Source organism: Mustela putorius, unplaced genomic scaffold, assembly GCF_011764305.1.
Source record: "Mustela putorius furo isolate JIRA1106 unplaced genomic scaffold, ASM1176430v1.1 tig00003870_pilon_pilon_pilon, whole genome shotgun sequence".
NCBI lineage: Eukaryota > Metazoa > Chordata > Mammalia > Carnivora > Mustelidae > Mustela > Mustela putorius.
In genome coordinates, this window is record NW_025422022.1 from 3,740,914 (window position 1) to 3,767,099 (window position 26,186).

General features: G+C 38.2%; 1 protein-coding gene across 2 annotated transcripts in view; it reads right to left on the bottom strand.

Moving 5' to 3' along the window:
* The window catches only part of F13A1 (coagulation factor XIII A chain), a 163,747-nt gene that overhangs the window by 55,093 nt on the left and 82,468 nt on the right, over positions 1-26,186 (bottom strand). For both annotated transcript variants that reach the window (XM_004753663.3, XM_004753664.3), the window contains exons 7-8: positions 13,007-13,181; positions 9,789-9,927 (exon numbers count right to left, since the gene is read on the bottom strand). In XM_004753663.3, coding sequence (XP_004753720.1) covers positions 9,789-9,927; positions 13,007-13,181 — 314 coding nt within the window. The remainder of the gene's footprint in view (positions 1-9,788; positions 9,928-13,006; positions 13,182-26,186) is intronic.

A 26,186-nucleotide genomic window follows, 5' to 3' on the forward strand; every position in this document is an offset into this window, starting at 1 on the left:
TAACCTGTGCAAATAGAACATAAAGATAACTGGAGCGGCTATATTTATACCAGACAAAATAGACTTTATGACAAATATTGTTACTAGATACAAAGAAGGACATTTTTTTAAATCTAAATTCAACTGGCCAAGGAATAGTACATCATTAGTTTTTGATATAAAGTTTGATGATTCATTAATTGAGTACATCACCCAGAAGGACATTTTATAATGATTAAAGGGTCATGCTTTAGGAAAACAACAATCATTAGCATCTGTATCTAATAGGAGAGCCCCAAAATACAAAAAAGGCAAAACTGACAAAAGGGAAAATAGATAATTTAACAATTCAAACAGACGTGGGAGTAGGAGTAAGGAAAATGGGTGAAGGGAGTCGAAAGGTACAAATTTCCAGTTATTTGAAAGTTGGTAGGTAAGATCTTAAAAGTCCTCATCAAACACACACACACACACACACACACACACACACACACACACATTTTGTAACTATGTATGGCAACAAATATTAGCTACTGTGGTGACCATTTTGCAATAAACACAAATCATTATTGCACTGTGGTGACCATTTTGCAATATGCACAAATCATTATTGCACACCTGAAACTAATATGTCAATTATACCTCAATAAAAACAAACAAGCAAACAGAACAAAAATGATTTAACAAATAAAATTTGGAGACTTCAATACTGCATTTTCAATTACAGACAGAACAAACAGGTGGAAGATTAGCAAGGAAATAGAAGACTAAAACAACACAATAAACCAACAGACCTCATGGATGGCTATGAAATATCCCACCCAACAACAAAGAAATACACATTTCTCAAGGGGAAATGAAACATTCTTTGGAATAGACCATATGTTAGGCCATAAAACAAATCTTAATATTAATATGTGATTCATTAACATTTAATCTAATTACTGACAAGTAGAACTTACATTTGCCATTTTGCAAATTCCTTGCTATAGGTATTATGTTTTTTTCTTCTTATATTCCTCATTACTTCCTTATTTTGTGTAAAAAGATATTTTCTAATATACCATTTTAATTCTTTTTCTGTTTCTTTTTACTGTATATTTTTCAATTTTTCCTTAGTGGTTTCTCTGGGGATTATACCTAACAATCTGAGAATTCTAATTCAGATTAATACCAACTTATTTTCAACTGCATGCAAAAACTTTGTTCCATTTCCCCTGTCCTTTGTGCTATTATTGTAATTCAGATGACATCTTTCTACATTACAAGCCCAGCAACACAATTTTATAATTATTGATATGTGAATTATATTTCAATAAAGGTGTTATTTTAAAAAAAGTAGGCTTTAGGGTCAACACCCTTGGATTTGTAATTCAGGCTCTGCCACTTTTCAGCTGGTAACTGTGGTTAGGTTACTGTGTGCCTTAGTTTCTTCATTTATAAATGCGGACAATAATAGCAAGTACCCTAACAGGTTGTTAAAAATGTTAAATGAGTTACTACGTGTCACCCACTTAGATCAGGACCTGGCACAGTGAAAGCATTCCATAAGCATGAAGCATTTTGGTTCTTGGAGGTGGCAAATAACTTTTTCCATCCTTTCTTCAAGACTTTGGTATAGATTCAGAGTGTATATTCTTAGTTCTTTAGTGACAGAGCTTGTGATCTTGTTTTAGGGGATTTCCTCAAAAACAACTTGGCTGACAGCAATGCGGTTAACAAGATAATCTACTTGAAAAGAAATATCTATGGTAGATGTTCAAAACTGGCAACCTAGATGAATCACCGGTTAATTTTACAAACCCTTAAACATGTTTAAGCAGTTTGGTTTATATTCAGAAAATTTTCTCTGCCTTTTTATTTGGAATTCATTTTTGTATAATCTTTTTTGCACATACAGTAATTAAAACTTAGTGTGATGTAAGAACATGAAAGTTTAACTAGCGGGATCACACTGAACATCTACAACAAGAGAAATTGATTTAAATTTCAAAAACACGCCTACAATGGTCAAACCCCTATGTCAAGCGCAGAAACTGCAATGAGAATTAGGATCAGTATGGTACCTTGTGCTGATTCCTAGGTGTGAAGGCTGTTTAATTTCTGCTCTAAAACTTGCTTCAAAAGAGCTTTGTTTATAGATTCAATACTACCCACTACACAGTTTTTGTTTTTTGTTTTTGGTTTTGTTTTTTGCATTTGAAGTGAGAAAAATAAAACAATAACAGCTGTACTCTTTCCAGCAAGCATGAAGGAAGTTGAAAATTTCTTTTTTTTTTTTTTTTTTTTTAAAAAGAACCAGATCCGGGGCGCCTGGGTGGCTCAGTGGGTTGGGCCGCTGCCTTCGGCTCGGGTTGTGATCTCGGGGTCTGGGATCGAGTCCTGCATCGGGCTCTCTGCTCGGCGGGGGGCCTGCTTCCCTTCCTCTCTCTCTACCTGCCTTTCTGCCTACTTGTGATCTCTCTCTGTCAAATAAATAAATAGAATCTTTAAAAATAAATAAATAAAAAAAAAGAACCAGATCCACGGAGGCCAGAAATTACAGCTACAAAATTTTTCTGTGGTGTGTGCCTGATTTTTGTTTTTGTTTGTTGTTTTTGTTTGCTTTTCTTTCCTTGGGAGCTGATGTTAAGTCAGTTTGCAAAGCGGCACTTATATGTGAGTGGGTGGATCCTAGCTGACCCTGTGCATATGAGTAGGTCTTCACACAGAGCAAGGTAGAACCTGCTGTATACGGAAGGAAAGACCTTTCTGGAAGAACAGTGATATTTATTTTAAAAACTTTGGGAGCTAGAAATGACCCTAGAGCTCATTAAGACCGAACTCATCCATTTACATAAGAGAAAATTAAGGTCCAGAGAAATCAAGCAACTTGCCCGAAGTGACCCAGCTAATTAGTGGCAGAGCTAATCATATTGCCTTGCACCATGGAGAGAGAGAGAGAGAGGGCAAAATTACAAGAATAGTTTGACTTGATTTGGTGTTTTTCCATAATGCCCTGGGGAAAAACAGAATAAGATTGTGATTACTTTCCATGTGAATCACTGACTAATTCTTAGATTGTTGCAGCATTGAACTGAAAGTGAGAAATACATGTTTACTAGTTCACAATTATTTGAAAAAAATTAAATTGTTAAAAGCCAGTTTAATCAACCCTACTTAATTCCAAATGAAAAGGAAATAAAGACTTGCTAATTGTTACAGTACTCATGGTTTTTACAATTATCTTTGATATCATATAAAATGTTTAAAACTCTGAGTTAGGATGTTTCTACATCTGCCAATTGGCTAATCAACCAGAATCTGAGAAGCAGACCAGTCAGCCATGGGCCTGGGTGTACACATATGTGTTCAGCCCCCTTCTCCTCACATCCTGAGAGCATGGACAGCACATGCTTCCACCCACCCAACTTGAAGCTCCATTGTCAGGAAATGAACAACTTCCCTGGGAATGTGATCAGGATGGGAAGGGGCATGTGAGTGAGGGGCTAAGAAGTTGGACCAAAAGGAGTCATAGGGTCTCAAAGCTGTTGGTTCCAAGAGGGAATCTGGAGTACTGTTGGCTGTTGGCACCTCTGAAACTAAGAGTGAAGGGTGGGTTTATTTTAAAGGACTCAGGGATTACTGCCTACGGTTCACATACACAATGGAATATTACTCAGCCATCAGAAAGGATGAATACCCACCATTTGCATCAACGCGGATGGAACTGGAGGAGATTATGCTAAGCGAAGTAAGTGAAGCAGAGAAAGACAATTATCATATGGTTTCACTCATATGTAGAACATAAGGAAGAGCATAGAGGACCTTAGGAGAAGAAAGGGGAAAACTAAAGGGGGTTAAATCAGAGGGGGAGACAAACCATGAGACACTATGGACTCTGGGAAGCAATCAGAGGGTTTCAGAGGGGAGGGGGGTGGGGCGATGAGTTAGCCCAGTAATGGGTATTAAGGAGGGCACGTGTGGTGATGAGCACTGGGTGTTATATGAAAACAATGAATCATGGAATGCTACATCAAGAACTAATGTATGGCGACTAACATAACATAATTAAAAAAAAAAAAAAAAGGACTCAGTGCCTAGAGTAGAGTGCCTAGGGTAGAGAGGTAGGAGAGGGGGTGATAGGTGGAGAACACAGAAGGAAGGATAGAAGGGTACATCCCTGTCCCTAAACAGTATCAACTCCATCTGCTCCTCATTGAATGCACAGCCTGGGGGCTTTAGCTCCTTCAGGATGGTGGGCAAAGAGCCAGCTGTTCGTGGCGTTTTAAAGGAAGGGATGGCAAGGGGCTGGAAGGTGAGTTAGAATGAGTTTTGATTTTCAACAGCTGTGGTCATAAGAATATAGACTAACTCTGCATGAACTTTCATTCTTTCCTGTAGGGTCCTTGAAGCAGGTTGGTCTCTGGTTGTCTCATCTCAGTGCTTTTGACTTTTATAGACAAACCCCTGAGTTTCGTTTGTGTGCTAAGGTCATTTCCTGGGCATTCCGTCTGTGAATAGCACAACCAGAAGATTGCAGGGGGATAATGGCTTTGAGTCCATGGCCACTTCCCACGTGAACAGCCTTTCCCTTTGCTCCTCTGGGCTTAGGATGGAAGCCCTTTCCCCTCACCTCCGTGCCTCCTGCCTCATGTTACAACCTACCTTATATTTTTTAGAGTTCTATTGTGGTTGTCTCACCCACGAACATTGGATCAAGCTCCTGAAGGGTAGTGACTCTAATTTCTCTCTGAATCCTTAGAATCTGGTATCTGGACATAATAGTGCACCATAGTGTTTGTTGAATGAATTAAATGACATTTATTCAGTTAAATGAGCATCAGAAATTTTTCCAACCAATTCCATTTATCAAGTTCTTGCTCTACACCCTGCACCTTGTTACATGCTAACAAAACAAACGAAAACAAATTAGATCAGACACTGCTTTCCCCCATGGGGGCTGCTGTCTGGTGGGGGCTAGCCAAGAGGTGGGCATAGTTCTTTCACCCAGAATCAAATCTGACTACATCCTCTCCAGCAGAAAGGACACAGGATAATGCTTTCATTTAAAAGAAGAAGAGCCTTTCACGGAAATACCTTCATGACACTAATAAGTGCCACCATCTCTTTCTTTTAAAATTGTTTCCATTTCCACTGTGATAGTCATATAATGAGGAGATCAAACCGAGTTCTTGCAAGGTGAGGCCAAACCGACACTTTACCCCTGCCCACGTAGTGAGCCGGGTTCTCCCTCCTCAATGAACCGTCATCTCCCTATTCACTGTTCGCGCTGCAGCTAAACGTTGTGCAAGCATCTTCATTAAACTGTCCGCAGTGATTCATAGTTGCCTTCCTCCAGAGGTTACACATAATTCAAAACCCATCAGCACATGGGGGACAGGCGGCTTAAATTGCTCCTTCCAGGATATGTTACCTTGCATTGGTCCACTCAGAATTTCATTTGCTACGGTGAGGTCCAATTACTCTGCCCAGCTGTGCCCTTCTAAGGTTCCTTGGCCCCTCCCTCTCCTGAATTGCTAAGAAGTGGACTCTTCCCTTGGTGGGCATCAACAGTGTGTCCACTCTGCAAAATTGCTGCTCCCAAAATTCACCTTGGAGGGACCCGAGGTGCCAAACTGGGAGGCAGGCACATAAGCAGGCAGCCCTCCATGGTCTGTGGTGCTAGAGGGAGAAGTCAGAGCACGAACTGAAATCCATGCTTTGTGCCCCCTAACCCCTGGCCTTGGGGAGTGCAGCGCATAATATGCCCTTGAAAGCATTCTTGCACTGGCTCTCCGAGCCCTTTGTACTGGTTTACTTCTGCCCTGGCCACACTGGACCTGGCTGAGTCATGGGAAAGAGGACAACTTTCAGTCACGGAGACCCAGTTGGACAAATTAACTCACCACAAACTGTGTACCATCAGGTTACCTCCATGTGAAAGAGACGGTGGAAGCACAAGACAGAGAAACTAAGAAGTCATTCTCATGGTTGCCTTTAGAAAGGAGGGGGCAGGGAAGTGAGCGCAGGAGCCATGCACAAACCAGGAGGGAGGTGGGGCGAGTTTGTCTGACTGGAGCCTGTGGAGGGAAGTGAGTCTGGGGTCTTGGGGGAGGCCACTTGCACCTGAGACCCCTTTTAGGAAATCTGTTAGGCCATGTTTTCCAAGCCATGCTGTGCTGTCTCCTCAGTGATCAGCTGATGCCCACCAAATCCTCCCTGCCCTCACCTCAGCCTCTGTCAGCCTTCAGCCCCGCCCCCTCCCTTGCTCGCCAAGGTATAGTTCAAGCAGCTCCAGCTTCTTACCCAAGGCTATTACTAATCTCATTAGTAGGCATGGGGGAGTGCACCCTCTGGGCCTAGCACTGTGGTAAATACTTTACCTGTATTACCTCATTTAATTGTCACAGCTACCCCATCAGGAAATGGTTACCCTTATTCAACTGATGAAGAAACTGAAGCTCAGAGAGGTGAAATCATTTTCTCAAGGTCACACAGCAAGTAACTGTCAAAGCCAGAGCCAGAGGGTCCTAGAGATTCTTTTGGTTTTATGGAACATCTATAGTTTGTAGGTCCACTAGTGTTTGCACTGGGGTGTGTGGAGGGAGACACACATTTCTGATTTTGTTTTAAGAATACCTGAAAGGTACAGAAATGGCACAGTCATCTTAGGACATGGAACACCCCCCTTCTTTTCTGACTGCTTCAATGTGCTTAGGTTGACGGCAACATATTGCCTCCAAGTAATTCCAGCTGTGTGACTAATAATGAAGGCAATAATGACAGCTCACATTCATTAGGCACCTGTTAGGCTCTGCTCTGGGCTGAGTGAAATAGGAAATTCTGTCATCTCCACTTTAGAGGAGGAAAGAGGCACAGAGAGGCTGTTCCTTGCCCAAGGTCACACAGCTGGTTATTGACAGAGCCAGGCTTTGGACTCAGACCTGACTGAGCCCCTCCATTTTTGTGCTCCATGGTCAGATGTGTCCCAAGTTGGGTCCACATCAGCCTGTTAGTGAGGCGTCAGTCACCGTATGTTGAAAACCCACCATGAGTCAGGCAAGGGCAGGGCAGAGGAGCCTAGGGCAGTGGTCTGGTAGTGGAGGATGGGTGAGGCTCCCAGAGCAGGGAACATAGTCCCAGGGTGATGGGCATTTGTGGAAGGCAAGGAGGGAGAAAGGCTGACAGAGACAGGGAAAGGAATTCAGAGTAGGAAGCCAAAAGAGGAAAGGGTTACCAAGAGCAAGATCGAATAGCTTCACGATTTGTTATCAGTTTTGTTAAGGGCCTTGTGGGTTATTTGTTAGGGGGTCCGTGGGGATTCATGGTGGAAGCATTTAGATCAAGGAATAGGAAGGATGAATTTTGAACTTCGGTTGGCTACTAAGGCATTAAGCGTGTGTGTGTGTGTGTGTGTGTGTGTGTGTGTGTGTGTAAGAAAAGGCACAAAGTACAGAATACCAAATAATTCTCACTTTGCCATTTTCTACTGTCACAGCAGGCTTTTAGGGCAGCTATTTTGGTCTTTTTTTTTTTTTTAATTCCATACACATGTAGGGATGCTATACTGTAATTCCAAGGGCTTAAATGATGCTTTAAATTGCTGTTCAGTTTACAGAGGTGAGGTTTTTGTCTTGCCTGTACTCTCTGGCTTACCATTCCTGAGCTCATTCCCTTCAAATTGATGAGGGAGCAGGAGGCTGGCTGAGGACAAAGCAAAAGCTGGCGCCTTGCACCCCCCCTTCATCCGCTCCCCTCCCTAGGTGTAGCATTCCTCAGGCACCCCTGACTGCCATAAAATGATAAATAGTTAACTTGCTAAGATCACAATTCTACAAGACAGGAGTCTCCCTTGGTTTGCAAATATCCTTGAGATTTACAAACAAAGAAGTTACCTTATCAATAGCCCAAATTCCAAAGACACAGAACTCAGTTTCTCAAGCCTAATGTCACCCTCCCCTCCATAAAAACCGAAGGAGGCGGAGGTAGAAGGAAAAGCAAATAAAGTTAAATTTCTTCTAAACCTAAATCTCATTAACAAGGATGTTTGATGGCAGGAATGTAACATTCCACCAGGAGACTCTCAATTGTCTTTACTTAATAGTAACTAAGCCTTCAATATCCTGATAGTATTCTTTGCCCCAATAACCCTTTGTCCTCACCTACCCAACTCCTGCGTATATAACCAACCATCCCTCACAACCCGGGGCGGCCGCATCTCTGCCTGCCCACGGGCCCTGTCCCCGTGCTTTAATAAACCACCATTTTGCACCAAAGATGTCTCAAGAATTCTTTCTTGGTCATCGGCTCCGGACCTCAGCCCACCAAACCTCACCTAGGTTCTAGAACTTCATCAAAATGAACTGCACTATTTTTTATTCATAGTACCACACTGCTACTAGTTCCCTGATTTCCTTCTTTCCACATCCTCCAATGAGTGTTTCCCAGTACTGGCAAGTTAATACTGCTCCTACCACTGCGATTCATTCCTGTAACACGGGGGAGTAAAGGCACTTCTAACTTTTAATGTCTCTTCAAATGAGCTTGTGACTTCCTCCCATCCCCGTTTGGATGCTTTTACAACTGACAGTGTTTTCACTTTATTACTTAAACAGAACAACCATAGTAGACACACTTTTGGCTTGGAGATTCCAACTAGTTCAATGCCTGGAAATTTCCCCCATTTAGACTTTCATAAATAGACTTTACGTTTGGGTTTTTTCTCCTGTTTTTAGAATATTGTTTTGGACTGAGTAAGTCCCATGAACATAGGAAATTTCTCTGGGATCTTAAACCCCCCATAGCCAGCTGTGGTGCAGCTACTCAGGGCAGTGAAAGAAAGATGTGGTTGGTATTAATGACAATTGTTAACTTTACTCTCATTCCTATCTCTGTTTGAAAGATGAGGTCACGAGTCACGAAGAACCACATCTTTACATTCAAAGAGCATTCCCAAGGACACCTGGGTGACTCACTTGGTTGAGCATTTGACTTTTGATTTTGGCTCAGGTCATGATCTCAGGGTTGTGAGATGAGCCCAGGTCAGGCCCCATGCTTAGCGGGGAGTCTGTTTGCGATTCTCTCGCTCCCTCTTCCCCCACCCCCTACTTGCATACTCTTTCTCTCCCTCTCTCTCTAAAATAAAAAAGTAAATTTTTTAAAAAATTAAAGAACAATCTCATACTGCAAAGGCAAAAAAAAAAAATAAGGGTTAAGGGTCAGATTCACTTGGGTTTTATTTTCAGCTTATGAGATGTGTGACCTCGAGCAAATTGCTTTAACCTCTCTGGGTCTCAGTTTCCTCTTTCATAAATGGTGATACTAATAAGCACCCATATGATACAGCTGTTAAAAGAATAAGATGAAATCACATATATGCAGACACTGGTACATAGTAAGTGCTTAATAAGTGTTAGCTATATTATTTCTGGAGCTTAATAAGTGTTAGCTATATTATTCCTGGAGTCCTGACATAGAGAAAACTCGACTCCACCATAGTATGCCCCTCACCATAGTATTCTCATACTAAAGTAGAGACAAGCTAGTATGGACTCTCACCTGAAGGCATAGCTAAAGCCATGACCCTTTCCAGGGGTTGCTGTCGTAATGTAATGATGGATCTTTATTACTAGAAACGCAAACTGCCTGTTCAGGAACAATTCTTTCATTCACTAAAAAAATCTCTACCAATCAGCCATTTTTGCCTGGGGTATTGACCAGCTCTTAACATAGAAGGGAAAGAAACATTAGACCCAGTCTGTCTTGTGGTTAATGTGTAATGTCACTCTAATTTGATATCAGCAAGTGCCCTTGTAAATCAAACTCACCACACGGAATCTTTGGTGAGTTTGGAGTTCACGTTCCCATCTTCTTCCAGGAAGATGTCCATTTGCAAATTGGCATCATTATCATGGGCTGAGAAGTAATTGGTAACAACTCTTGCTGGTATCCCAAGGCATCGCAAAACTGCAGGAAAGGACAGGCCACAGTTAAACCCATCACCAAAATTTAATATATACATAGTGAACAATTCCTTCTCATAAAGGACTTCCTTCTTTACCCAAAAGAAAAGACCTTTGCCCATGTTTTATCCTCAAATGTTCCATACTGAAGAAGGGAGACTACTGTCAAGCTTTGGGACTGTGGACAGAAACCTTGCTATATGTTCATTCAGAATTAATGGAATAAAAGGACTAAAATCCTAATAATGGGGTTCTAATTGTTTAGTTGCTAATCATGCAATCACTTAAGTAGTATTATTTTAGTCCCTCTAATGGGGACTGTGTTCCTGAAAATAAATTTTTAAAAAAAATCAGCTAGATTTTATTTATTTATTTGAGAGAGAGAAGGAGCACAAACAGAGAGAGTGGCAGACGGAGAAAGGGGGAGAAGCAGACTCCATGCTGAGTGGGGAGCCCAATTCAGGGCGTGATCCCAGGACCCTGAGATCAAGAACTGAGTCAAAGTCAGAGGCTTCACTGACTGAGCCACACAGGTGCCCCAGAGAAAGACAAATACCACAGGATTTCACCCCTATGTAGAATTTAAGAAAAAAAAAAAAAAAGAAAAGAACAAAACAGATGGACATAGGGAAGGAAAGGAGAAATAAAATAAGGTGAAATCAGAGAGGGAGACGAACCATAAGAGACCCTGAACTCTAGGAAATGAACTGAGGGTTGCTGGAGGGGTGGTGGGTGGGGGGATGGGTAACTAGGTGATGGGCTTTAAGGAGGACACGTGATGGAATGAGCACTGGGGGTTATATGCAATGATGAATCAATAAATTCTACCTCTGAAACTAATAAAAAATTTAACTGAAAAAAAAAAAAAAGCAGCCCTCAGCTAATAGGAAGTTATAATAGAGGTCCTCAGTGGGGTTTGCTCTCCTGGCTGGAATTGGCTCTTGTGACACTTGGTGGAGGGTGACACCACAGATTCATTTTAATTGCTAGATAATAAATTACCTGGATGCATCTCTTGCCATATGTACCTATTGATTAAACTCAATCCAAATGCCCTCCCTGGCTCCCAGGATGCCAGACATCAGGGCTCATTGAAAATAATTCAGCTGACAATTTTAAGATTAATGACTTGGCTTGCCTTTTTTTCTTCAGAATAGTTTAGCATTTTTAACTAAAGGCTATCCTCCTCCTTCAACAGAACAACCTTGGAAGTCCAAACTTGAGTCTGGTAGCATTCAAGTGTCCTCATTATCTGACTTTATCTTAATACCCCAAACAAAAATGATGGGCATCTGCTTCTCACTTCCATCTTCTTATATTGATTCACAGACCCTATTCAAGCCACAATTTTACCAGTAAGATGATTGGCACTCTAGCTCTATTTCTGGCTTACCACTAATTCACAGAATGAAAATTGTTCCAGACTTTGCCTGACCTCATAATTTTAAGAAAGATGAAGCCTGACACTGGGGCACCTGTACCTTCTTCCTTCCCACTTCCCTCTTGGGGTTCATTCTTACTCTAACTTCCCCACATGTTCTTCTGTTTTTTCGTAGCTTACCACCAAAGCCTGTTTTCAGGCATAGATCTGATGACCTTTTCATATAAAAGGCATAAGTGTTTGGAAGGTGTTCAGTATTTTATCTGGTTCTAAGCCTGAAGGAATTACGGTGGGATAGTCAAATTGTAGACAGCTGGAGGAAAGGCAGAGGGTCTTTTCTGTTTTTCTGGAAGCTTTTCCTAAGAGTGACTGCTCCCATCAAGCACCCTCTACATAGTCTGGGACTGTGAACAGAGAGGGGGCAGTAGCTACCTCTAATCATTAGCCCATCATGAATTTCAGCTTCTATCTGGAACCTCAGAGGCCAAACACCTAGGAGACTGGTAACACTGGACTTTATTGCTCTCAGGAAATATATTCCCTTATCTCTTGAGTACATTCAACTGGCTAAGAAAATAATCTTATTCAGTTTAATAACAGAAAAACAAAAGCACAAGAGGCATAATTTCTTCCCACTTGGATCACTGACTAATCTTGGACTGTCACAACTTTGAGCTAAAACTGCGAGGCTTCATGATGATTTTAAAAAAAAAAAAAATGGCCTCATCCTGGTTTCCAACCTCCAGCCCTTCCTTGACTTTTCTGATTAAAAGAAAAATGCTAACTAGGTAAAACATTCTTTATTAAGGAGCAAGCAGAAAGGACACTTCAACCTGAGCTTAATATTTTCTCCAAGGCTGTAGAAATGGCAAGTGAATGAAAATCATTACCAATGATGAAGACATACTGAAATAAATGTATTTTTAAAAATATTCACTGGATTAACAATAATATTGTCTGGTCCTAGACGGGCAAATGGCATTTCAAAAAATGATGCATGACGCTGAAAAGACTAATTCTGTTCCCATATGTTTTTCTCTATAGATTAGATGTTGGGTAGATTAAAAACCAGAAGGGAAAGTGGGGAGTAAAGATTGTTCATTAAGTTCTGATATGTAATTGCTCATGGGCATTGAGATTCCCATGTAAAAATGGAGTTGAAACCACCTGTCACAATCTCTCCCACAGCTAAGTGCATATATTTACAAATTTAAGTGCATATATTTACAAATTTTCTCAGTGGAAAACAATGTGGTAAATAACAAGCTGTTAAACATATTTATAACATATAACATATTTATAACACTTTAATAATCAGTGTATACCTATTATTATTTATTATTTTAAATTTTGTTAATTTAATCTTTTTTAAAATATGAGGGGTTACTGAAAAGAAAATGGCATATCCTTTCCCTCACATCATTTCTTGGACCCAGGACCCCCATTTCTCTGGATGTCGAATGATGGATTATGTAGGAAATAGTCCATCATTCTTTCTACAAAGATTCTGCAGTCAAAGAGAAACTATGAGCATATTTGGCCCAGTACAATTTAATTATGCATTGACTATATCCCAGAATAGCCATCTATAAATTCTAGAGAGCTAACAGGGTTGCTGGGTCTCTTCGCCAGTTTATAGATAAAATGTCTTGAAGTAAAATTCTCTTTACATTAAAAAAATGTTACTCAATTTTTTACTTACATGTATTAAAAACACCAGCAAAAACCCAGCACTGACCATACCGGACTGGATTCTTTGTACTCTGGTATTCCAACAGAATGTCAACACTTCCTGTCCAGGCTGATGGGGGGACACCATAGGCATAGACATTGTCCCAGGATCCAACAAGGACACCTTCATCATCTTTGGCGTTAACCTAAATGAGACCATGATGGTAAGAAGGAAGAAAAAACATATAGAAGGATTCTCTCCAGACTCTGAAATTAAGCAAGATAAGGCATCCAGTGCCTTCCAAATGTCCTGTATGATAAAAACAATCCTACTAATGTTCTGTTCACTGTTGTGTTGTCAGGGAAAAGTGATGCAATAACTAACTGTGCAAGAGAAAACCAAATAAACAAGACAGCTTCTCAAATAACATATTATTGTAATTAAGGTGGTGTTGAATAGCAGCTATGAAGAGTTGTAATGTCTTCTCTATATGCTTAGGAAAAGATAGGCACAGGACACTTGGTCTGGTTGGAGTCATGAGGAAGAGAGAAAATACAACTGCAAAAGAGGACAGTTCAAGTAGGGATCTTGCCTTTGCGGAAGGAACATTCAAAACTGACACATGACAAAAATGTATAGGTAGAGTGGGGGGTCCAAGGTCTCATGGTCTAGTGAGTTTTGACTTTGAGGATTAATTGCAGGCTCTGACAAAGTAAATAGATATCATAGGAACCATTAAGAATTAATAAAAATCTAGATTTCCATGGATAACTTACAACATTTATTTTAAGCAAGTCACAATTACCAAGTATTTTCTTTATGATTGTTTAAGGGGACTAAGGTTTTGTAGTTTTGTTAAAAGATATCTGCATTTACAGGAAGGGCTTGGGTATTATAGTGTAAGTATGGGAGAGATTTAAAAACGGCAATCTTGAAGATTTGGGGAAATCTTGCTACACATTTAGAGCACGGTCTTCTGGTAGCAACAGACCTTAAGTGCAGGAACAAAGACCTTTTGTGTTTAGACATTAAAAAAGCTAAGAAGTAACCATTTCAAGGCATCATTTTTTGGGGGTGCATTATTGTATCTTACCTCTCTCGGTGTAACTTTCCTCATGTTTAATTATACTTAGAAGACTATCTAGATAACATGAAGTGGGAGTTTTTCCAAAAACTGACGTCTCTTCAACAACGTTTATGTGTTGACATGACAAGCATTTAGAGCCTTGATCCTCAGATTGTGGTCTGTGGACCAGCACCAGTGGCATCCCCTGGGAGCTTGTTTGGAATGCAGAATCCCAGTCTCTGCCACAGACCTACTAAATCAGAGTCTGCATTTTAAGAACAACATGGGGTGATTTCTGTGAGTGTTAATTTGAGAAGCAGGTTTAGACTATGCCAAGAAAACATTAGCAAGCAATGTGAAACACATGATTGAAGCAGGTGTGTTTGGATTATGAAAACCATAGTAGATATATTAGAACATGGGGACTTTATGTGCACTGACTTGCCAATTAACAGCTCAGCCTCAGCACTTGCACAGACCCCTTTCTTAGGCTTGCTGAGTTTAGTTGTATAGGAGTCTATTCTACCCCAATGGGTCATGAATTCATTGAAAGTAGAGATTTAAAAAAAAAAAAAAACCTATGTCTTTTTTACTTCTAGCAAGTATGAGCAAAGAGAATGTGTTCAATAGTGGTTGAATAACCACTTGTATATTCAACAAGCATGTAGTTATTGTTTATCTGAATAGGAATAAGACCTTCTCCCTGGGGAGAGATGAACAAGAAACGAATCAAGTAGAAGTAAAGTTTACTAATGTTAAGACAGAAAGATGTACAGGTAAGGTAGAAACACAAAGGAGGTGGTAATCAGTTTCATTAGGTTGGAGGGTTGTGGTGGTAGTGGGCTGAATAGGAGAAATTACATGAAAGTTAGGTCTTGAGTGGTTGAGGGCCATCTACACAGTGGAAACAGTTTGAATAAATGCTTGGTATCATAAAACAATATGGCAGGTTCAGGGACCTACTAGGAGTTCTACATGGGTGTTATGTAAATAGACCACATTGGGTGAAATATAAAATGCCAAAAGGAGACACTTAAAATGTGCTTCTACTGTGAATGACAAACCCTCTACTGAAATGTGAGATTTACTCTAGCACTGAGTGGCATTTCCCAAAGAGGGTGCTTCTGGAAAGTGTTCACTAGATCACCATTCAATTTGATTTAGACGTACTATTCCTCCCCCTTGATTCTGTCCCTTCAAGTTAAAGTAAAGGTAACTACTCAGTTGATTTGTTTAAAGTAGAAAAAGTAATTCTTTGAGATTTCTGAAGGACCTTGTTCAGCTAATTGTAAACTCACACCTTTGATGTAAAGTTTGACTTTATCCTATAACTATATGAAAATGACTGGAATGCAACAGGATTTAGTCAAACATTTTGGCTCTATTACTGATCAACACATCTCCTTGCAGCTGAATTGATTATTTAAAAATCTGTATCTATCATAATGAAGTGTGAAGAGTGCCCTGGTAGGCTATGATGTAGTTTGGTCTTTGTGGATAGGTAGATTCAAGTTTAACTCATATCTTTATCACTGAGAAATAAAATAGATCCTATGAATCTCAGAGGTAAAAGTTCCTAAATTATGATTCTAATGACTGACTTTCAAACAGATAGCCATTAACTAGAAGACTATTTATAGCATCTGGCTGAACCCAATCTGCTAAGGGGAAGAGGAAAGAAAAAAAAAGCTCTCTTATCTACAGACCTTTAAATTGTTAATGCTGAGTTGTTTCCTTGTTGCTAGATAAATCACAGGTCTCATTTATTAGCATTTGGTTGGATTAGCTACTGTTTTCTAATTAGAATATTGATTTCTGAGGGGCCCAGACACTGAAAGAAGGTAAGTCTTTGTGACACATATAAAGGGTTAAAGTAATACCTCCCTCCCTTAGACAACAAGATATGTTTGGGGAATAGCTCAAGGGCATCCTGGTTCTTTTTCATGCCACAATGGACTGTTTTAATACCCTGTCATGAACTTGGAGTTTGACCAGTGTCAGAATGAAAGTCCTGGAGTTGTTTCACTCACCAGTGAGTGTCTAGGAGATGGTATGAATGCAGGACTTCGGACAGGGAGTGTTAGCTACATTAAAGTTGCACTAGATTGTCTTCCCATAATACCTACAATATGGGAAAACTAAAAAACCAGGCCCCCCAACAGTCATTATCCGCAACCTCATTGGCATAACATAATTCAGTAAATTTCCAAAATCTGGTTCTAAGAAAAAAATGAGGATTATAGATTGGAATAGAGAGGCAGCACGGCTCAGCTACTGATCCTCATCTCCAGTTCTCAGAAGCCCACTGTCAAGTCCACAAAATCGTAAGAATTCTCATTTGTATTTCAGAATCTGGAAAGAAACTAGTGGAATTAAAAAGCCAATTTTTTTTCTTGTTCTGACCAGAACAGTGGAAACAACTGCTGTGGAGAAATGGGTGAGAGTGGGTCTGCGCCTCTAAAGAAGTAGACTTTCTGGGACTAGAATGGGAAAGTGACCTAAAGCATGAGAGTTACCCATCCCCCCATAAAAATGAGATACATATCTAGTTAGGTGAGGTAGATTATCAGCTGAGAAATTTAGCAGAACCTTAAAAGAAAGAGCAGAGCTGAATATTCTAAAAGACATTCCCATCTCTTCAGCTCCCCTTCTCTCCCCACGCCAACCTTTCTTAGGGTACTTAAGAGTAGATGGAACAAAAAACATCGGCTTCAAGCTGTAGTTCAGGGAGAAAACTAATCTTAAGGGGAAAGTGTCAAGATTTCACTACACTGTATTAGAGCAAACAGGACACTTAGAGAAGAATTATGCAAATATGAACGTGAATAAAAAGAAAAGAAGCAGTGAGGAGGGAGGGACAGAGAGATAGAGAAGGAAAGAGGTGGGGAAGAGAGGGAGACAGAATATGAAAAAAAAACAATACTTAGGAGAAAATAAAATTAAGAAATGGAAAGAATTTTCTCACAATCTCTTGGGAGATCACAGACTTAAAGGACCAAATTGAGGACCAAATCACATGATTATGAAACCAAAAATAAAGTACAAACTATACAGAGTAGATACTGGTAGAAAATAAAATTAATGATGTGTACTAGGTGTTGGCTAATTGAATTTAAATAACAATAAAAATTAATGACAGAAGAAAAGCTTGAGGTAAAAGAAATACTATGGAAAATATAAAGAGAAGAAGTTATTTGGAAATGAGATAATAGTAATGGAAAAAAGGATGATACAACATATGGATAATTAGTAGGTTCAAAATAGAGAACCCATCAATGCAGTATCTGATGGTTCAGTTGGTTAAACATCTGACTCTTGATTTTAGCTCAGGTCATGATCTCAGGGCGGTGGAATCAGGCTCTGAGTTGGGCTCTGAGCTCAGCGCAGAGTCTGCTTTAGATTTTCTCTCTCCCTCTCCTTCTACCCCTCCCCCTGATCAAGCTCTCTCTCTATAAATAAACAAATAAATAAAATCTTAAAAAATTGAGAACCTAACAAATGAGGCAGAAGATATATTTCTGATATAATATAAGAAAATTTTACTTGAGGAAAAATTGAATCTATACCTTGAAGGAACAATCTGTGCTCCAATGTAATTTGATGCAGAATTCTTGTTGCTTAGGAACTTTAATTAATTAAGTTATTTGAACTTAAGAATAAAGAAATAATTGTTCAGTCATACAGGCAGAAAACGCAAATTAGCAACAAAGGAGGAAATAACGCTGCCTTTAGACAGCTCCATGGCACCATTCAACGGCAAAACACAGTCAATCAATATTCGCGCAGTCTTGAGAAAAAGAAAGGTTGACCCAAGAATCTTATGCACAGCTAAGAGGTTCTGTAAGTATAAAGGCAGCCAGCACTCATTTTCAAACATGAAGAATATCAGGGAATTTAGTACCCATTAAAACCAAACTACTTGAAAAGTGATATCAAGATAATTAAGGGATGAACCAAACAAAGAACCCATGAACAAAGATGCTGTGGCAAAAGAGCCAGTGATGAGAAAAACCCCATATAAGTTTAAAGACCTTTGGGAATTGTAGTATCACAATGAATATGAATTTTAAAACTTGGTAATATGATAATAACAATCTTAAAAAAATTAGAGATGAGGAAGATAAGAGGGAGAATTAAAATGCTGATGTTTTAATGTGTTGGGCTTTCTTAGTTAATTGGCATCATCTAAAATTAAAACATAATCTAAAAATAAATAATTAATCTATTCTTTTAATGGTTTAATGGTTTTTATAAATGATCTTAGATCTGTTAAGAAATAGTATTTCTTGTAGTGAAGAAACATTTATTTGACATTTAACGATGTCTTGTTGCAATTCAGATTTTTATTTCTGTGAAAGCAAAATTTAATGAGATTAAATAAAACTTAAAATTAAATAGAATTTGAGTACAATAGACATAATGCTTTTGAATTAAATAGCATGACACTATTTGGCATAAAGGTAAGCAAACAAACCAATAAAACACAATAGAGAACAGAGAAATAGACTTTAGAAATACAGTTAACTAATTTTTGACAAAATCATAAAGATAATTTCATGATCAAAGGATAATCTTTACAACAAATGGTGCTGGGACAATTGGATACTCATATGCAGAAATGAACATTGATTCATACTTTATGCCATATAAAAATATCTCAGAATGGATCATGTACCTAAATATAAAACCTAAAACTATAAAACTTCAGAAGAAAACAGGAAAAATAATTTTTATAGCCTTTGGTTAGGCAAAGATCTCTTAGCTATAATACCAAAAAGAAAAGAAAAGAAAAGAAGAGAAAAAAATAAAAGAAAAGAAAATGATTCATAAGGAATATATTTACAAATTGGAATTCATCAGATTATGGACTTTTGCTCTTTAAAAGACATCATTAAGAGAGTGCAAAGGTAAGTCCAGAGTGAGGGAAAATATTTACAAATCACACATGATAAAGGACTCGTATTCAGAATTTGTAAAGAACACTAGAAACTCAGTAATAAGAAAATGAGAAAATTTAAACCATGGGCAAAATATTTGAACAAGTACCACATCAAAGAAGATACATGGATGGCAAACAAATGCAACTAAACATGCTCAACATAATTAGCCAGAAGGAAATGCAAACTAAAACCACAATGAGATAATATTATACACCTATTAGAAAGTCAAAAATTAAAAAGACTGATCATATCAAGTGTTGGGGAAGATGTGAATACACGGGACTCTCATACACTTCTGGTGGTGATGTAAAATGGTACAACCATTTTGGCAGTTAAAAGTTCTACCAAAATCTTTACAAAACTAAACATATACCTATCATATGACCTAGCAATCCCACTCCTAGGTATTTAAGAAAAAAAAAAAAAGGCTTATGTCTATGTAAAGGCTTTTGTATGAATAGCCCTAGCTTTATTTGTAAGAGGAAAAAACTGGAAACATCCCAAATACCCAACAAGTAAGTGGATAAACAAATTGTGGCTCTTCTATATGATGGAACACGAGTCAGCAAGAAGAAGGAATACAAACATTAGTATGAACGAATCTCAAAATGAGATAAAGAAGACTGAAAAAAGTTAAAAAGAGTACATACTGCATGATTTCATTTATGTAAAATTCTAGAAAATATAAATCAATGTGAATGATGAAAAGCAGGGGAATGATTGCCTGGGGATGGCAGACAAAGCAGAGACTTGTCAAAGGAGAAATTACAAAGGAACTTTCTGGGGAGCGACACAGATGTTCATTAGTTTCATGGATGCATCAAACTATCAAAATGTGTTCTTTCAATATGTGTGTTTTATTGTATATTAATTATATCTTTAAAAAGCTATAAAGAGTAAATGTAACACTTTTTAAAGTAGCATCTATAGTATAATATCATTATGATTTTAAAACAACATTTACCTCTTAAATATCTATGTTTCTACTTGAAATGATATACATCAAATATTAATAATGGTTATTGCCTGGTGGTACAATTTGGGTTGATTTTTTTTAATTAAATTTATTTCTTTTCAGCATAACACAGTATTCATTGTTTTTGCACCACACCCAGTGCTCCATGCAATCCGTGCCCTCTCTAATACCCACCACTTGGTACCCCAACCTCCCACCCCCCGCCACTTCAAAACCCTCAGATTGTTTTTCAGAGTCCATAGTCTCTCATGATTCACCTCCCCTTCCAATTTCCCCCAACTCCCTTCTCCTCTCTAACTCCCCTAGTCCTCCATGCTATTTGTTATGCTCCACAAATAAGTGAAATCATATGATAATTGACTCTCTCTGCTTGACTTATTTCACTCAGCATAATCTCTTCCAGTCCGGTCCATGTTGCTACAAAAGTTGGGTATCCATCCTTTCTGATGGAGGCATAATACTCCATAGTGTATATGGACCACATTTTCCTTATCCATTCACAATTTGGGTTGATTTTTTTGAGGAAAAATTTATTAAAGATTTTCATCTTTAAATTTTTTCTGAATTGTCTAAGTTCTTTTTAAAGTTCTATTTCTTTCAAAAATATTTTATTTATTTATTTGAGAAAGTAGGAGAGAGAGAGAGCATGAGCAAGGGGAGGGGCAGAGGGAGAGGGAGAAGCAGATTCCCCTGATGAGCAGGGAGCCTGATGTGTTGCGGGACTTGATCCCAGAATCCCAGGTTCATGACCTGAGCCCAAGGCAGATGCTTAACCAACTGAGCCATCCAGGCATTCCAAGCATTATAACATTATAATCTACTGTGTCCAATTCCTGAAGTAGGAATAAATATGTACATATGTAAATATACAGATATGTATATCTGTATATTTACATATGCACATATGAAGAAAAATATATATAGATACTTATGTATAACTAAATATATATATGTATTTATATTATATTTATAACATATATTATATTTATATATGTATATTTATATAATATAAATATATATAAATATATATGTATATATGAATATATACATATATGTGGATATATACACATATATATCCATGTATATGTATATATCTATTTAGATCTATGTATATAGATACATACATGTACATACATGTACATATAGATATGTATACATCTATTTATATCTGTATTTATATATTATATTTATATATCTATATAGATATATACATATATCTATATATTTATATCTATACATTATATTTATATATTTATATGTGTGTATACATATATATATATTTTTAGTTTTTTAAATGTTTAGAAATTTCTCATGTATGTACCTTAGGGGAAAGAATAGTTAAAATTCATTCTGTGCTCAGTGGTGTGGGGTATTTCTGAATTCCAGGCTTAGACCCATGGGGAGTGATTACACTGGATTTGTTCAATATGGGGAAAGGCAGAGGCAATGTTCCTTGAGGCTAATGATTTAGGAACTGAGCCATCAGTGACTGGAGACTGTGGGAAATCCAGTCAGGAATTCGTGCTTTCGGGGTGAGAAGCCCGAATGGGATGGGATGACTGCAGGAGGACTACCCTTTGCTTGGTATTTTTTAGGTACCAAAGGTATTGTACATGGTATTTTATGTAAAGGTATTTTTCTTATACTGTGTGCACATTGTACATGGCTTGATGAAATAACTTTTCTTTGTTATATTCTGTTGTTTCATTGTTAAAAGTTATGTTTTCATAAAGGCTAGGATTTCTGTGACTCTTGTAGAATGCAGTTTTATGCCTAATCTTGTTTATAACAATTTCTCGAAGACCACTGGATATAAATTTTGGGAAACATGAACTAGTTTCAAGACGAAGAGTTAAATTTGGGAAGGAAAATAATTATTTCTTGAGTGAAATTCTTTCCAGGTTTTGTGAACCACAAGCCCCCAGCTACAATCTGGTGGTGATCAATCTTAGCTGTAGGTGAAATGGTGTAGTAGATGTCAAATTGTGCCCATGACACTTTAGGGATTTGCAAAAGCAGCTCAGTGGTCATTGTGTTGGGTGGTGGAGGAGGAGATGATTGGTGGTAGCTTCAGGCACCATCTCTTTTCGATGACAAGAGTTTCTTTCTTTCTTTTTTTTTCTTTCTTTCTTTCTTTCTTTCTTTCTTTCTTTCTTTCTTTCTTCCTTATTTCTTTTGTATTTGGGTTCAAGTGATATTTGCTTAAAAAAGAAATCATGCCAAAAGTAAAATCTGAAAATTCATTCATTTGGAATGTAGAGATCTGTTTCTTGTGTCTTCCGTGTCATTTGTCAAGTGATGTGGTGAGCATGAGGGAGATGAACAAAGGCATGCAAGAACTCTATTTCCTCCCTTGTCTGGATCTCATCTTTGATCCTTTTGGGGGCTTTCATAACACCTCTAACAGCTAGGATTTTGATCCAAAGAATAAGAAAGCCATCTATTATCTCCTTGACTTTTATAGTGGTGGACTTAACAAACTCTTTTCTGCCTTGGTGCTTTTAGCAATGTCATCTTCTCTTTCTGGAATATCCTTCCATACTCAAACCCTTTCTTTATATGGTGCATGCCTACTCATTCTTTGCAACTCAGCTGGTTTCATTCTGCAAATCTTTAGCTATCACTTTGATTTCGATGTCCTCTCTCCCTGTTTGTACAGTATTCTTTGCTTTGTAATGCTCTCCTATTTATCATATTGCCTTGTGTCATTGGTTGATTGTCTTTGCTCTCATTGTGAGGATGGAAGATACAACACCGTTTGACTCTGTATCCTCAGTACCAGCCCAGAGTGAACACTCAATAAGTTCTGCAGAATGAATGGATATGGTATCAGTGGAAGGTGGTTGTAGGTCACTTTTTAATATTTCTTAGATCAGGGCAAATGGGTGAATCAAAATGTAACAGATATTTTGCTGAAATTGAGAAATTGTTTCTAAAATTATACAGAAATGAAAAGGATCTAGAATAACCAAAACAGCATTGAAAATGAAGAAAAAAATTTGGAGGACAGCCTGATTTTGAAGATTTACTGTAACAGTACAGTAATCAAGATAGTATGGTATATAAAGACAAACATAGATCAATGGTCGAACAGTGTCTAGAAATAGATCAAATATAGTTATTTGATTTCCAACTGTTATCAAAGCAATTCAATGGGGGAAAAGATAGTCTTTTCAACAAATGAAAGTCTTTGTGACAAATGAAATTTTTCCCAACAGGCTTTTCAACAAATGGTACTGAAATAAATGGATAAACCAGGGAAAAAAATTTAAACCTTGACCCCTACCTCACACCACACAGAATGATAACTCAAGATGGATCATAGACCTAAATGTAAAAGCTGAAATTATAAAGCTCCACCCCCCCAAATACAGAATTTCTTCATGACCATGTGGAAATAATATCACTTCCTCAGGAGGATTCTTTTTAAAAAGTTTAAAAACTGAATTTCATAAAATTTTAAAACTTTTGTTCCTTAAAATGCACTATTAAGAAAATTTAATGGCAAACTGTACTCTGGAGAAAATACCCTCTATACTCATATGACAAAAGGTATGTATTCAGAATATATAGACAGCCACTACAACTCAATAAAAAGACAAACAATCTAGTAAGATATTGGACAAAGACTTGAAAAGATACCACACTAAAAGGTTTTTTGAATGGCCAATAAATGCATGGGAAGGTGCATTTATCATCATCAGTCACCAGAAAAATACAAATTAAAACCCCAAAGAGATACCACTATACTTCTGTTAGAATGGTTAAAATTAAGGAAGCTGAAACACCAAAAGGTGAAACTGTAGAAAAACTGGAACTTTCATGTATTTCTGCCAGGAATGTAGGTGGTTCAATTACTTTAGACAACTGGCAGATCCTTACAGAGTTAAACATATATAGACCCCATAACCGTGACATGACACCTTTGTTACTTGCCCCAGAGATATGAAAACATATGTATAAAACTTGTACAAGAACATTCATAGCAACTTTACCCATAATAGCTCCAAGTTGGAAATATCTCAATGGCCTTCAACAGGTGAATGGATAGACAAATTATGATAGAAAATACAATGAAATGCCACTTAGCAATAAAAAGGAACACATTAAAGACACATGCAACAACTGGTTGAAAAAACAAGCCAGCTCCAAAGGGTGCTGTATGAACCCCATTATACAAAATTAAAGAACAGGCACTGTTGCAAGAAATCAGAACAGTGATTGCCTATGCGAGTGTGGATTGGCTAGAAGAAAGCACAAGGGAAATTTCTGGGCTGAAGATCATGTCTCTATTTTGGTGATAGTGATTCCCTCAATCAAAACCCACTGAAATTTGCATTTAATATGCATTTCACTATATGTAAATTTTATTTCAAGAAAGAAACAACTCATGAATCAACCCTAACCTATATTGTGAAGCATATAACCACTGTTATGCAAATGGAATTTGTATATATACTCCACACAAGCTCTGACAGGGGTGGGTAATTAGATTCATTTTTCATGGAAACCATTACAACTAGAGATTATTAACCTTGTTCCCTTAGTAACTGAGGATCCTTACTCGGCCAAAACATATTTTACTAATTGATAATCATGAAAGAAAGAACAAAATGTGGACCGAGAGAGAGAGCCTGGGATTTTAAGCTCTTCGACTGTCTGCTTTTGTCATTGTTATACCACTGTTGCATGGTCTAGGGTTGGTATAGAGAAGCCTCCAAAAATACCTGAATGAAAGAAATAGATAGATGAGAAATACAAAAAAGCAGGGTAGGAAGAGGAAAGGAGAAGGCTGTCAGGGAGGAGGGAGAGGAAGGAAAGGGCACAAAGGAATCCGAAAGTGCATAACACTGTGTGGCATACCTTAAAGTCTTTGCTGCATTGGATCCGTCCACCCTGGGGTGGCTCTCCTAGAAGAGCAGAGCAGCCCCAACTGCACAGCTTGGGGTGGGGGTGGGGAGTGCTGAAAATCATCCCCGTGTTTCAGAAATAGCCTATGTGATTATGAAATAGATGCAGCCTTGAAACCTCATTCTGGGAAAGCAATTCAGGGAGAGCAGACATTTAGATTGACTACGATTATCACATTGGAGAGATGGTTGGTAATAAACGTCTGTTTTCCTCCAAAAATATGGTGACAACAGGCATAAGAAATGCAACCTTAATAATTGAGAAATCAAGCTGTTTGCCCACAAATGGAAACTCCATTACATTGCTGACTTTTACCATTAGAGAAAAAAATGATGTCAGTTCATTGTCTTCTTCCCACCACCCCCAGATCTAAAAGAGAAGGGCCGAATCAGACAGAGCTTTTAAAAGGCATTATATTTGTATCTAAGGAGCTCATGCGATAGAGAAAGAGGACAGGCAGAGAGGATAAATCCAAGGAAATATAACACTGTGTATGGAAGGTTGAAGTCAGACAACCTAATATCCATTTCCAGTTCCTCCGGTGACCTTGGGCAAGTCGTTTAACTTCCTGATAGCCAACGTCTTCATTTGCATGCAGTTTGTTTATGGAATGAATACAATTTCTCAAAAGTGGCCATGAAAATGACTCTGCTGGGTAGATTCTATTCTCCCACTGGCTTCCAATGTATTTGTTAACTGTAAACAATTCTTCAAAAAGCAAAAATGAAAATCCCTAGTTACCTAATAAGGTGACAGTATGGTAGCATGTTTAGTTTAAAATCATGATTGGATTGCTTGGTCCTTCCTGAACTTCTAGGAGTGCCTCCCATGCTGAGGGAAAATTTGATTCCAAATTTAAGGGTTTAATTTAGAACTAGGATGTTAGTCTTTTATGCTGTTGGACTATAATAATATTTTTCATTAATTCTAATCTGTAGGTTCTCCAAAACTGCCATCACGGATTGAGGTGTGTCATCATTGGAAAAGCGATAAAGAGTGGGAGAGGTCTCTTTTTCTGCTATACCAAAATGAAGAATGTCATGCCTGACATTCCTGGGCCTGAATCATAGAGAAAAAAAGAAAATACAAAAGCCAAATCAAATCCATCATGAAGCCTAGCTCTGGCAATGGTCACCAGCCAGGAAATTTTAACTCAAGGGCATCTGTAAAGTTAGTAATGCAGATGGGTGTGTGCCATTGCCACTTTTCCAAAACACCACAAGGAAGTAGTATCTTCACCTTTACAAAGGTGGCACCAATCACATTCAGTGTACTCTTACTGATTATCTGCACTGATACCAGCACTATGGCCACCAT